Source organism: Taudactylus pleione, unplaced genomic scaffold (genome assembly GCF_031769625.1).
Source record: "Taudactylus pleione unplaced genomic scaffold, aTauple2 ptg001240l, whole genome shotgun sequence".
NCBI lineage: Eukaryota > Metazoa > Chordata > Amphibia > Anura > Myobatrachidae > Taudactylus > Taudactylus pleione.
Window position 1 is genome coordinate 133123 of NW_028285640.1, and position 14477 is coordinate 147599.

Below are 14477 nucleotides of genomic sequence, written 5' to 3' on the forward strand. Positions count from 1 at the left end.
AGCATCGGCTATAGGAGAGTGGGAATGTGCGTCTCCCTGAGCGAGTGGTACAGTAGCAGCATCGGCTATAGGAGAGTGGAAATGTGCGTCTCCCTGAGCGAGTGGTACAGTAGCAGCATCGGCTATAGGAGAGTGGGAATGTGCGTCTCCCTGAGCGAGTGGTACAGTAGCAGCATCGGCTATAGGAGAGCGGGAATGTGCGTCTCCCTGAGCGAGTGGTACAGTAGCAGCATCGGCTATAGGAGAGTGGGAATGTGCGTCTCCCTGAGTGAGTGGTACAGTAGCAGCATCGGCTATAGGAGAGCGGGAATGTGCGTCTCCCTGAGCGAGTGGTACAGTAGCAGCATCGGCTATAGGAGAGTGGGAATGTGCGTCTCCCTGAGCGAGTGGTACAGTAGCAGCATCGGCGATAGGAGAGTGGGAATGTGCGTCTCCCTGAGCGAGTGGTACAGTAGCAGCATCGGCTATAGGAGAGTGGGAATGTGCGTCTCCCTGAGCGAGTGGTACAGTAGCAGCATCGGCTATAGGAGAGTGGGATTGTGCGTCTCCCTGAGCGAGTGGTACAGTAGCAGCATCGGCTATAGGAGAGTGGGAATGTGCGTCTCCCTGAGCGAGTGGTACAGTAGCAGCATCGGCTATAGGAGAGTGGGAATGTGCGTCTCCAAGAGCGAGTGGTACAGTAGCAGCATCGGCTATAGGAGAGTGGGAATGTGCGTCTCCCTGAGCGAGTGGTACAGTAGCAGCATCGGCTATAGGAGAGTGGGAATGAAGCGTCTCCCTGAGCGAGTGGTACAGTAGCAGCATCGGCTATAGGAGAGTGGGAATGTGCGTCTCCCTGAGCGAGTGGTACAGTAGCAGCATCGGCTATAGGAGAGTGGGAATGTGCGTCTCCCTGAGCGAGTGGTACAGTAGCAGCATCGGCTATAGGAGAGTGGGAATGTGCGTCTCCCTGAGCGAGTGGTACAGTAGCAGCATCGGCTATAGGAGAGTGGGAATGAAGCGTCTCCCTGAGCGAGTGGTACAGTAGCAGCATCGGCTATAGGAGAGTGGGAATGTGCGTCTCCCTGAGCGAGTGGTACAGTAGCAGCATCGGCTATAGGAGAGTGGGAATGTGCGTCTCCCTGAGCGAGTGGTACAGTAGCAGCATCGGCTATAGGAGAGTGGAAATGTGCGTCTCCCTGAGCGAGTGGTACAGTAGCAGCATCGGCTATAGGAGAGTGGGAATGTGCGTCTCCCTGAGCGAGTGGTACAGTAGCAGCATCGGCTATAGGAGAGCGGGAATGTGCGTCTCCCTGAGCGAGTGGTACAGTAGCAGCATCGGCTATAGGAGAGTGGGAATGTGCGTCTCCCTGAGTGAGTGGTACAGTAGCAGCATCGGCTATAGGAGAGCGGGAATGTGCGTCTCCCTGAGCGAGTGGTACAGTAGCAGCATCGGCTATAGGAGAGTGGGAATGTGCGTCTCCCTGAGCGAGTGGTACAGTAGCAGCATCGGCGATAGGAGAGTGGGAATGTGCGTCTCCCTGAGCGAGTGGTACAGTAGCAGCATCGGCTATAGGAGAGTGGGAATGTGCGTCTCCCTGAGCGAGTGGTACAGTAGCAGCATCGGCTATAGGAGAGTGGGAATGTGCGTCTCCCTGAGCGAGTGGTACAGTAGCAGCATCGGCTATAGGAGAGTGGGATTGTGCGTCTCCCTGAGCGAGTGGTACAGTAGCAGCATCGGCTATAGGAGAGTGGGAATGTGCGTCTCCCTGAGCGAGTGGTACAGTAGCAGCATCGGCTATAGGAGAGTGGGAATGTGCGTCTCCAAGAGCGAGTGGTACAGTAGCAGCATCGGCTATAGGAGAGTGGGAATGTGCGTCTCCCTGAGCGAGTGGTACAGTAGCAGCATCGGCTATAGGAGAGTGGGAATGAAGCGTCTCCCTGAGCGAGTGGTACAGTAGCAGCATCGGATATAGGAGAGTGGGAATGTGCGTCTCCCTGAGCGAGTGGTACAGTAGCAGCATCGGCTATAGGAGAGTGGGAATGTGCGTCTCCCTGAGCGAGTGGTACAGTAGCAGCATCGGCTATAGGAGAGTGGGAATGTGCGTCTCCCTGAGCGAGTGGTACAGTAGCAGCATCTACAGTCCCTTCATTTACACTATTTGTAAGATGGGCCTGACTGGCTTGTTCCTATCAGTCTTCATATCCTGTTACTCTATGCATCCCCAGTTTTAAAGTGATGTTCAAACAACCAATAAAGTTACTGTAATTTCCACAGCAGCACAAAATATTTCAGGAAATGAGTTCATGTATGTTGGGGTGGGGGGCAGTGACCTGTCCTCGCATGTGTTAGTGCAGGGTTGCATGCAATTGGGGCAATATGAATGTATAAGGAGGATAGTGGAGGAAAGTGAGAAATCACAGAGTTATATAGTGGGAGGAACAGGTTCCCCAGCAGCACAGAGTATATCAGGAGATAGGTAATGTGTTAGTGAGGACAGGGCTGTATTAACATTGTGAGTGTGGTCATAGTGACCTTCAACTTCCCGACTGTACAGCATTCATAATGTGTTGGACGCAGTAATGTAGATGTAGTAGTCCCAGCATTAGGAGAAAACAGGAGATATGGTAAGAACTTACCTTTGTTATCTCTGTTTCTACAAAGTCCTTAGGGTCCACAGGGATACCTTGGGGTATAGGGCTTGGCTCCTGCCATGGGTACCACACAGTTAAAAATCTCCGTACCAGGATGCACCGGGCCCCCTCCTATACCCCGCCCCCAGGCCAAGGCACCTCAGTTTTAGTACCAAGCCATAGGCCGGGAGAGAGGAAAAAAGGAAGAAAGTCTGGAACACACAAGATTCACATTCTCACAGAAAAAGGAGACAGAAACTGGCAACCAGAACAACACCCTACAGAAGCACAGGGCATCAGGGCGGGCGCCCTGTGGACCCTAAGGACTTCGTAGAAACAGAGATAACAAAGGTAAGTTCTTACCTTATCTCCTGTTTTCTACCTCAGGGTCCTTAGGGATCCACAGGGATACCTTGGGGATATCCCAAAGCAGTATCCTTCAAGGGGCGGGACGCTCCTGTGCCGAGAGGAGAACCCGCCTCCCGAAGGAAGCATCCTGAGAAGCAAATGTGTCAAAGGCGTAATGCTTGACGAAAGTATGGACAGAGGACCACGTTGCCGCCTTACAAAGCTGAACAGCTGAGGTGCCACGTCAAGCTGCCCACGAAGGTCCCACAGCTCTTGTAGAATGAGCTTTCACAGAGGGTGGCACTGGAAGCCCCTCATGAGTGTATGCCTCAGAGATAGCCATGCAAATCCAGCGTTCCAAAGTCTGTTTATTGGCAGGCTTTTGAACCAGAAAAAGGTTGGAGTAATATCCAGTCCCCCTCAGGGATAACGGAACAGGCTCTATTACTCCCATCTGAAGCATAGAGCGCACCGTCTCTTGGATCGCTAGAGCCTTCGTTGGATCTGAAGGACGGCTTGCTACAAAGAATTGATGAGGAGGCCTTCTGCGGAAGGGGAGGGCACATCCCTGAGATACCACCTCCCTTACACAAGTGTCTGTGGTGGTTTTGTATCAACACTGGGCGTATCGCAGAAGTCGGTCCCCCAAGGGGAGGCCCAACCCGTCAGGCTGAGGGTTTGTCGTCCGGCTTGGCAGCTGGACGTCTGGTACTCCAAGCTTGTTTCTTGGTCTTAGCTGTCTTTTTGGGGCCTGAAGGTCTCGGAAAGGACTGAACCTTAGATTTTCCCGGAGGGCGATAGAGCCGAAAGGACGGATTTTTAGATTCAGACGGAGTCAGGGCTGAAGGTAGACATGCAGATTTGGCAGCTGCCAGCGTGTCCACTATCTTGTCCAAAGCTGGCCCAAACAGGACCTGCCCATTGTAGGGTAAGCATTCCAAGTCTTTCTTGGATTCAGCGTCCGCCCTCCAAGACCGTAACCACAAGGAGCGTCGAGCGGCCACAGCAGCCGCAGAAATCCTAGAAGTAAGCAGGCTCAAATCCAAAGCTGCTTCGTTAATGTACGTAGCGGAATCCCGAAGGTTACCCACTAACACAACCTGTTCACTGGTACCCTCAGAAGCAAATGATGCTTCCAATGCGTCCGCCCATCTTTCCATAGCCTGGGCCACCCAGCAGACAGCCATAGCTGGTCTAGATGCTCCTCCAGCGAGGGAGTAGATAGATTTAAGGCAAACCTCCACCTTACGGTCTGTAGCGTCCGTCAGAGAAGACATTGACAGCATAGGTAGAGTCGCGCTCTTTACTAAGAGCGTCACATGAGAATCCACCTGAGGAGGAGACTCCCATTAAGTGAAATAATCTTCTGCAAAGGGGTATGCACGGGCCAGGCGCTTGTGAGGTTGAAATCTCTTTCCCGGAGATTTCCAGGCCTCCTCCATGTGATCAACTAGCTGACCAGATAGAGGAAACACTGCTGCAGCTCCTTTAACCTCCTTAAAATAAGCATGAGTAGGCGCTGCAGGTAAGATGTCGCCAGTAATTACCATGGCCGCACGGACTGCCCGTATGAGGCCTGGAATGTATATACTAGACTTAGCCTACTATCGGCCCCGGAACCCCTAGAACTGGAGGCAGGACTACCGCCTGTTGTGCGAACCCCAATTGGGCAAACGCAGGAGGGACTGCCAGCCTATTTACAAGGACAGTCAAGGCTTGCGCAAAACAAGCCCAAGGTGGTTCCTGGGAGGTGCTGGGTACAGCAGAGGTACCAGGGACGGCCAAACATGCAGCACATAACCCATCCTGAAGTACCGTCCCCTCCCCCACACCGGTTTTACTGGACATAGTGGTATGTGACTCTCTCACAGTAATAACACTTTATACTGTGAGGCAGAGTCCCACCCTGACAGTACTGGCACCGAGAGGGCTGGTCAGGAAGAAGAAATAGGGATAGCTAAAATGGCTGACAGGAGAAAATCACACACACAGCGCTAGCATAAAGTCACATACAATGCAGAAACGCTGCACTAAGTGCACTATCACTTACACAGACTTACAGCCTGGCAGTGATAGTGCTACATACGCTGACCTTACTGGGAGGAGAGGTATGTAAGGGGCACCCCAGGCTCCGCACCCTGTCACCACAGCGTCTGTCACATAAAATGGCCGCCGGAGGATGAAGGGAGGCGGGCCTGAGGAGGATCACTGCCTCAGCCCGCCAAAACCTCAATGTAAGGCGCCGGAGAGCAGTGATGGGGAGGAGCCTCCTGTGCGCTACAGGGAAGGCATCCTCCCCTGGCAGGCCATTAACCCCCGGGATGCTGGAGCGTATTCCGCACCGCTCCAGCCCTGCATCCCTGGTGGTCTAGTGTGAGCGCAGGCATCCGCCTGGCTCCACTATACTGCCGTCCCCAGGGAGCCCCCAGTCTTAGGGACGCTGGACTGTGAGTCAGCGGGTGCCTACCGCAGACAGCCGCTGCTTACCTTATGCAGCCCCCCGTACATCCGGCCACAGTCCATGGCCCCCGGGGGTTCCACTAGCTAGAATCCCCAAGAGCCCGCCAAGTTCCCCGGATCGCTACCGGTGGTCGGCGCAGGCGGGGGTGTCGGAGCGGTAGCATGGACATCCGCTACCGCTCTTGAAGATCTACAGGGGCTGTGAACACACAACCCCCCTTGTGATGACCCAGCTCCGGCTGGGCACCTATTGAAACTGAGGTACCTTGGTCTGGGAGCGGGGTATAGGAGGGGGCCCGATGCATCCTGGGACGGAGATTTTTAACTATGTGGTGCCCATGGCAGGAGCCAAGCCCTATACCCCACGGTATCCCTGTGGATCCCTAAAGACCCTGAGGTAGAAATGACAGCTGTATCTGTAGTGTGTAGGACGCGGGTAGACTGTGTGATGTACGCTGTATCCGGGAGAAGATGGAGAGTGTTACTTACTAATCAGCTCACCTAGTGACATGGTTATTGGAGTAGTACAGTATAAGTTACACCTGAGTACGTGTTATTTCTGTATTATGGTATTCTATACTATTAGCATGAAGCAATCATTCACAATTATCACCACAGGTTTGGTACTTACTGGGCAGCAGGTCGCAGCTCAGGTGTCTGTGTAACTTGTCCTCCATTTTAAGGTATAAAGTGAGCTGAGCAACAGAAAACATTCAGTCATTGTCCTTGTAAGAGGAATTGCTGTATAGGAGAGGTGAGGATCTGGTGCCATGTAACGGGACAGGTGCCATGTAACGGGACAGGTTACGGGGACAGGTGCCACGTAACGGGACAGGTTACGGGATCAGGTGCCACGTAACGGGACAGGTTACGGGATCAGGTGCCACGTAACGGGACAGGTTACGGGATCAGGTGCCACGTAGCGGGACAGGTTACGGGATCAGGTGCCACGTAGCGGGACAGGTGCCACGTAAGGGGACAGGTTACGGGGACAGGTGCCACGTAAGGGGACAGGTTACGGGGACAGGTGCCACGTAAGGGGACAGGTTACGGGGACAGGTGCCACGTAAGGGGACAGGTTACGGGGACAGGTGCCACGTAAGGGGACAGGTTACGGGGACAGGTGCCACGTAAGGGGACAGGTTACGGGGACAGGTGCCACGTAAGGGGACAGGTGCCACGTAAGGGGACAGGCTACGGGGACAGGTGCCATGTAAGGGGACAGGTTACGGGGACAGGTGCCATGTAACGGGACAGGTTACGGGGACAGGTGCCATGTAACGGGACAGGTGTCATGTAACTGAACAGGTTACGGGGACAGGTGCCATGTAACGGGACAGGTTATGGGGTCAGGTGCCATGTAACGGGACAGGTTATGGGGTCAGGTGCCATGTAACGGGACAGGTGCCATGTAACGGGACAGGTAAGGTGCCATGTAACGGGACAGGTTACAAGGACAGGTGCCATGTAACGGGACAGGTTACAGGGACAGGTGCCATGTAACGGGACAGGTTAAGGGGACAGGTGCCATGTAACGGGACAGGTTACGGGGACAGGTGCCATGTAACGGGTTAGGTGCCATGTAACGGGACAAGTTATAGGGTCAGGTGCCATGTAACGGGACAGGTTATGGATCAGGTGCCATGTAACGGGACAGGTTACAGGGACAGGTGCCATGTAACGGGACAGGTTATGGGCCAGGTGCCATGTAACAGGACAGGTTACAGGGTCAGGTGCCATGTAACGGGACAGGTTACAGGGTCAGGTGCCATGTAACGGGACAGGTTACAGGGTCAGGTGCCATGTAACGGGACAGGTTATAGGGTCAGGTGCCATGTAACGGGACAGGTTATAGGGTCAGGTGCCATGTAACGGGACAGGTTATAGGGTCAGGTGCCATGTAACGGGACAGGTTAGGTGCCATGTAACGGGACAGGTTACAGGGACAGGTGCCATGTAACGGGACAGGTTACGGGGACAGGTGTCATGTAACGGGACAGGTTACGTGGACAGGTGCCATGTAACGGGACAGGTTACGCGGACAGGTGCCATGTAACGGGTTAGGTGCCATGTAACGGGACAGGTTACAGGGTCAGGTGCCATGTAACGGGACAGGTTACAGGGACAAGTGCCATGTAACGGGACAGGTTACAGGGACAGGTGCCATGTAACGGGACAGGTTAAGGGGCAGGTGCCATGTAACGGGACAGGTTACAGGGCAGGTGCCATGTAACGGGACAGGTTACGTGTCAGGTGCCATGTAACGGGACAGGTTACAGGGTCAGGTGCCATGTAACGGGACAGGTTACAGGGTCAGGTGCCATGTAACGGGACAGGTTACAGAGTCAGGTGCCATGTAACGGGACAGGTTATATGGTCAGGTGCCATGTAACGGGACAGGTTATATGGTCAGGTGCCATGTAACGGGATAGGTTACAGGACAGGTGCCATGCAACGGGACAGGTTAGGTGCCATGTAACGGGACAGGTTACAGGGACAGGTGCCATGTAACGGGACAGGTTACGGGGACAGGTGCCATGTAACGGGACAGGTTACGGGGACAGGTGCCATGTAACGGGACAGGTTACGGGGACAGGTGCCATGTAACGGGACAGGTTACGGGGACAGGTGCCATGTAACGGGTTAGGTGCCATGTAACGGGACAGGTTATAGGGTCAGGTGCCATGTAACGGGACAGGTTACGGGTCAGGTGCCATGTAACGGGACAGGTTACAGGGACAGGTGCCATGTAACGGGACAGGTGCCATGTAACGGGACAGGTTAAGGGACAGGTGCCATGTAACGGGACAGGTTATAGGGTCAGGTGCCATGTAACGGGACAGGTTACGGGTCAGGTGCCATGTAACGGGACAGGTTACGGGTCAGGTGCCATGTAACGGGACAGGTTACAGGGACAGGTGCCATGTAACGGGACAGATTACGGGGACAGGTGCCATGTAAGGGGACAGGCTACGGGGACAGGTGCCATGTAACGGGACAGGTCACGGGGACAGGTGCCATGTAACGGGACAGGTCACGGGGACAGGTGCACTGTAACGGGACAGGTCACGGGGACAGGTGCACTGTAACGGGACAGGTCACGGGGACAGGTGCACTGTAACGGGACAGGTCACGGGGACAGGTGCCATGTAACGGGACAGGTCACGGGGACAGGTGCCATGTAACGGGACAGGTCACGGGGACAGGTGCCATGTAACGGGACAGGTTACGGGGACAGGTGCCATGTAACGGGACAGGTTACGGGGACAGGTGCCATGTAACGGGACAGGTTACGGGGACAGGTGCCATGTAACGGGACAGGTTACGGGGACAGGTGCCATGTAACGGGACAGGTGTCATGTAACTGAACAGGTTACGGGGACAGGTGCCATGTAACGGGACAGGTTATGGGGTCAGGTGCCATGTAACGGGACAGGTTATGGGGTCAGGTGCCATGTAACGGGACAGGTTATAGGGTCAGGTGCCATGTAACGGGACAGGTTACAGGACAGGTGCCATGTAACGGGACAGGTGCCATGTAACGGGTTAGGTGCCATGTAACGGGACAGGTTATAGGGTCGGGTGCCATGTAACGGGACAGGTTACGGGTCAGGTGCCATGTAACGGGACAGGTTACAGGGACAGGTGCCATGTAACGGGACAGGTTACAGGGTCAGGTGCCATGTAACGGGACAGGTTATAGGGTCAGGTGCCATGTAACGGGACAGGTTATAGGGTCACTGTTTTTTCACTTGCATTTCTACAAATCTCTTGCACTTATATCTCATTTACATTTCCAAATTTCATTCCTCTTGTTTACTTATAAACACCATGAGAAGGTTTTCTTCTACTCCCTCCTCACTCAGTCTCTACCTGATCCTCTGTTCTGCCCCCTGCTTCCACCTTTATCCTTTCCCCCTTATCTCTTCCACCTCCTCCTCCCCTTCTCCCCCTCCTCTGTCTGCCTACTCTTCACTCCTCACTCATTACTCCACTTTCTTCCTGTTCTACCCCCCCTCTGTCCTACTACCCCACCACCAAACCCTCCTCCTACCCTCCTCTCCCTGTCACTTCACCCCACTGCCATCCACATCTCCCTCCCTGCCCACCTCTTACCCTCCTCTCCCTGTCACTTCACCCCACATCTCCCTCCCTGCCCACCTCCTACCCTCCTCTCCCTGTCACTTCACCCCACATCTCCCTCCCTGCCCACCTCCTACCCTCCTCTCCCTGTCACTTCACCCCACTGCCGTCCACATCTCCCTCCCTGCCCACCTCCTACACTCCTCTCCCTGTCACTTCACCCCACTGCCATCCACATCTCCCTCCCTGAAACCTCCTACAGGTTCCCTTTCTAGCTCAGGTGCCCGCACCATCACTAAACTCTATTCATATCGGTCCCCCAAATTAATCTTACCTCCACGTTACAGCAACCCGGATAATCTTATTCACATCTCCTACACAAATGCTATCGCTCTATCCTGTGCCCTCTGGAATGCCAGGTCAGTCTGTAATTTTTATCTCCAACTCCCTGAATCTCCTAGCCATTACTGAAACTTGGATCTCACCCTCTGACACCATTTCTCCTGCTGCTCTATCCTCTGGGGGCCTCAACTTCTCCCACACACCCCGGCCTGGGGGTCACCATGGTGGTGGTGTTGGGGTCCTTCTCTCCACCAGTTATTCCTACCAGCTAATACCCTCTGAACCATCCCTTACATTCCCCACATTTGAGGTTCATGCTATACGCCTCTTCCTACCAGTAAACCTCAGAGTAGCTGTCATCTACCGTTCCCCTGGCTCTCCCTCCAAATTCCTTGACAACTTCGCTTCCTGGTTCCCTCACTTTCTCTCCTCAGATCTTCCCTCCATTATCCTAGGTGATTTTAATATTCCTATTGACATTCCCACAGAATCCTCTGCAGCTAAACTCCTTACCCTCACCTCTTCATTTGGTCTCGCCCAATGGACCTCATCACCCTCCCATGTGAGTGGGCACTCACTTGACCTGGTCTTTACTCACCGTTGTGATATTTCTGATTACTCCAATTGCCCATTCCCCCTCTCTGACCATCATCTTCTCTCTTTTAACCTATCCCTCTCTCCTTCCCCTCTTTTAACTCCTAAGGCTACCATTACTAAGCGTAAAATTGAGGCTATTGACACTGTTGCTTTTTCCTCCCTGCTGGACTCTCTTCTCTCCCCTATCATCTCTCTCTCCTGTCCTGAACAAGCTACTTCCCTGTACAATTCCTCCCTTACTTCTGCTCTTGATTCTGTTGCTCCAGCAATAACTACTCACCCTCACAGATCCACACCACAACCCTGGCATTCCAAATGCACCAGATACCTACAAAAGTGTTCAAGAACTGCAGTGCGTCAGTGGAGAAAGTCACGCTCTAAGGCTGACTTCCTCCATTTCAAATTTATTCTCTCTTCCTACAGTGCTGCCCGGTCTCTCTCCAAACAAAAATATTTCAAGAACCTCATCTCCTCCCAGTCCTCAAACCCCCAGCATCTCTTTGCCACTTTCAACTCCCTACTCTGCCCTTCCCCTCCTCGCTCTCTGCCCTCGACTTTGCCACCTACTTTACATCTAAAATTGACTCCATACGTGAGGACATCATATCCCATCAGACCCTCAGCACTCCTCCCCCTCCTTGCCCTTACCACCCATCCCCTTCTGTCTCACCAACTCTGACATTCTTCTCCCCTGCTTCTGGAGAGGAAGTCACGGCCCTCATCCGGTCCTCCCCTCCTTCCACCTCCCCTCTTGACCCTATCCATTCCCGTCTCCTCCCCACCTGTCTCCTTCTGCCTGTTCCCATCTGGCTCACCTCCTTAATCTCTCCCTATCATCTGGCACTGTCCCTTCTGCATTCAAACATGCTCTGGTCTCCCCCATTCTTAAAAAACTTACCCTTGATCCTAACATACTTTCCAACTATCGACCCATCTCCCTTTTGCTTCCAAACTCCTTGAGCGTATTGTCTACAACCGCCTTACCACATTTCTTTCCTCCCACTCCCTCCTTGACTCATTTCAATCTGGCTTCCGATCTCTCCACTCCACTGAAACTGCCCTCACGAAAGTCAGCAACGACCTCCTTGCTGCCAAATCCAAGGGCCACTACTCTCTGCTCATTCTCCTTGACCTCTCTGCTGAATTTGACACTGTTGACCACCCTCTATTGCTGCAAATCCTTTACTCTCTCGGTTTACGTGGCACTGCCCTCTCCTGGCTTTCCTCCTATCTCTCTGATCGTTCCTTCACTGTGTCCTCTCATGACTCCACTTCCCCCCTACTTCCACTAACAGTAGGAGTTCCCCAAGGTTCTGTTCTTGGACCTCTCCTTTTCTCCCTATATACATCCTCTTTAGGTGAACTCATTAACTCCTTTGACCTCCAATATCATCTCTATGCTGATGATACTCAATTTTACCTTTCCACCCCTGAGCTCTCCCTCTCGCTCCTTACACGTATCTCCAACTGTCTCTCTGCTGTCTCTTCGTGGATGTCCCAGCGCTTTCTTAGACTTAACATGTCTAAGACTGAGCTGATCATCTTCCCATCCTCTTCCACTACATCACTTCCCACAATTTCATTATCTATTGATGGCACAACTATCTCCTCGAGACCCAAAGTGCACTGTCTTGGTGTTATCCTAGACTCCTCCCTCTCCTTTAAACCGCACATTCAGCACCTCTCGCAGTCCTGCCGTTTTCACATTAAAAATATCTCCAGGATTAGGCCCTTCCTCACCCAGGATGCCACTAAAACCCTCATCCACTCACTGATCATCTCCAGATTGGACTACTGTAACCTTCTCCTAGCTGGCCTCCCAGTCTCTCACCTCTCTCCACTACAATCGGTTCTCAATGCTGCTGCTCGGCTCATCTTTCTCTCCAGATGTTCTACATCTGCTTCCCCTCTCCTTCAAGCCCTACACTGGCTCCCCTTCCCCTTCAGATGCCAATTCAAGGTTCTTACATTCGCCTACAAAGCCCTCACCCAATCCTCTCCCGCATACATTTCTGACCTTCTCTCCCTTCACACTCCCGCCCGTCCACTTCACTCAACTAATGCATGCCGCCTCTCTTGCCAACTGATTACTTCCTCCCACTCCCGCATCCGAGATTTTGCCCGTGCTGCTCCCTACCTTTGGTACTCTCTCCAGCTTCCCATCAGACTCTCCACCTCTCTACAAATCTTCAAGCGGGCTCTCAAGACCCCCTACTTCATCATAGCCTTCCAGCTCTCATCCTAACCCACCTCATGCTCCCTCCTCCCTATCTTCCCCTTCTGTGTCACGCCTGTCTGTCTGCCCCTCCCCTTCTGTGTCACGCCTGTCTGTCTGCCCCTCCCCTTCTGTGTCACGCCTGTCTGTCTGCCCCTCCCCTTCTGTGTCACGCCTGTCTGTCTGCCCCTCCCCTTCTGTGTCACGCCTGTCTGTCTGCCCCTCCCCTTTTGTGTCACGCCTGTCTGTCTGCCCCTCCCCTTCTGTGTCACGCCTGTCTGTCTGCCCCTCCCCTTCTGTGTCACGCCTGTCTGCCCCTCCCCTTCTGTGTCACGCCTGTCTGTCTGCCCCTCCCCTTCTGTGTCACGCCTGTCTGCCCCTCCCCTTCTGTGTCACGCCTGTCTGTCTGCCCCTCCCCTTCTGTGTCACACCTGTCTGTCTGCCCCTCCCCTTAGAATGTAAGCTCTCACAAGCAGGACCCTCTTCCCTCATGTGCTTCTCTTTACATTTTCTTCTACTCCTTACTCCCCATAAGGGCACCTAACACGTGACTGATAACTCCCGGCAGCTTATTGTGAGTGTTATATACATTGCTGAAATAGTGATTCTAAGTCGTGTCCTTGTCCTGCACTATAATGTACTGTAAGTTACTTGTTTCTTGTTCACCTATTAGTTCTATGTACTATGCAAGGCGCTGCGGAACACTTGTGGCGCCATATAAATAAAGGATAATAATAATAATAATAATAGGGTCAGGTGCCATGTAACGGGACAGGTTATAGGGTCAGGTGCCATGTAACGGGACAGGTTACGGGGTTAGGTGCCATGTAACGGGACAGGTTACGGGGTTAGGTGCCATGTAACGGGACAGGTTACAGGGTCAGGTGCCATGTAACGGGACAGGTTACAGGGTCAGGTGCCATGTAACGGGACAGGTTACAGGGTCAGGTGCCATGTAACGGGACAGGTTATAGGGTCAGGTGCCATGTAAAGGGACAGGTTACAGGGTCAGGTGCCATGTAACGGGACAGGTTACAGGGTCAGGTGCCATGTAACGGGACAGGTTACAGGGTCAGGTGCCATGTAACGGGACAGGTTATAGGGTCAGGTGCCATGTAATGGGACAGGTGCCATGTAGCGGAACAGGTTATAGGGTCAGGTGCCATGTAACGGGACAGGTTATAGGGTCAGGTGCCATGTAACGAGACAGGTACCTGACCCTATAACCTGTGACAGATGACAGACAGTGGGTTAATGGTTGTATGGACTCATGGTCTTCTCCTGAAGACCTACATTTTACATATGTTACAACCATAAGGTCTACATGTTACATACGTGTAAGCGTGCCTTGTCTTCTCTGCGCTCTAGATTGCAGTGCATCTGGATTACCTGTAGTGACACGGGGGAGAGAATGAGTACAGGGATCAGTCTGTGTGTCATGCCTGCCATTAGTATCATTACATTATTTATTATTATAGTGCACACACAGACAAAAACACATAGACACACCCACACACAGAGAGACACCCATACATAGAGACACACACACATAGAGACACACCCACACATAGAGAGACACACCCACACACACAGACACACCCACACATACATAGAGAGACACACCCACACACACATACATAGAGAGACACACCCACACACACATAGAGAGACACACCCACACACACATACATAGAGACACACCCACACACACATACATAGAGAGTCACACCCACACATAGAGACACACCCCCCACACACACAGACACACCCACACACAGAGACACCCACACCGAGCGACACACCCACACACACACACATA

At 53.1% G+C, this 14477-nt stretch overlaps 1 protein-coding gene across 7 annotated transcripts in view; it reads right to left on the reverse strand.

Annotated features, from left to right (window-relative positions):
* NRBP2 (nuclear receptor binding protein 2) overlaps positions 1-14477 on the reverse strand; it is a 220245-nt gene that overhangs the window by 2084 nt on the left and 203684 nt on the right. For all 7 annotated transcript variants that reach the window (XM_088462449.1, XM_088462444.1, XM_088462447.1 and 4 more), the window contains 2 exons: positions 13994-14047; positions 6053-6116 (listed from right to left, as the gene is read on the reverse strand). In XM_088462449.1, coding sequence (XP_088318575.1) covers positions 6053-6116; positions 13994-14047 — 118 coding nt within the window. The remainder of the gene's footprint in view (positions 1-6052; positions 6117-13993; positions 14048-14477) is intronic.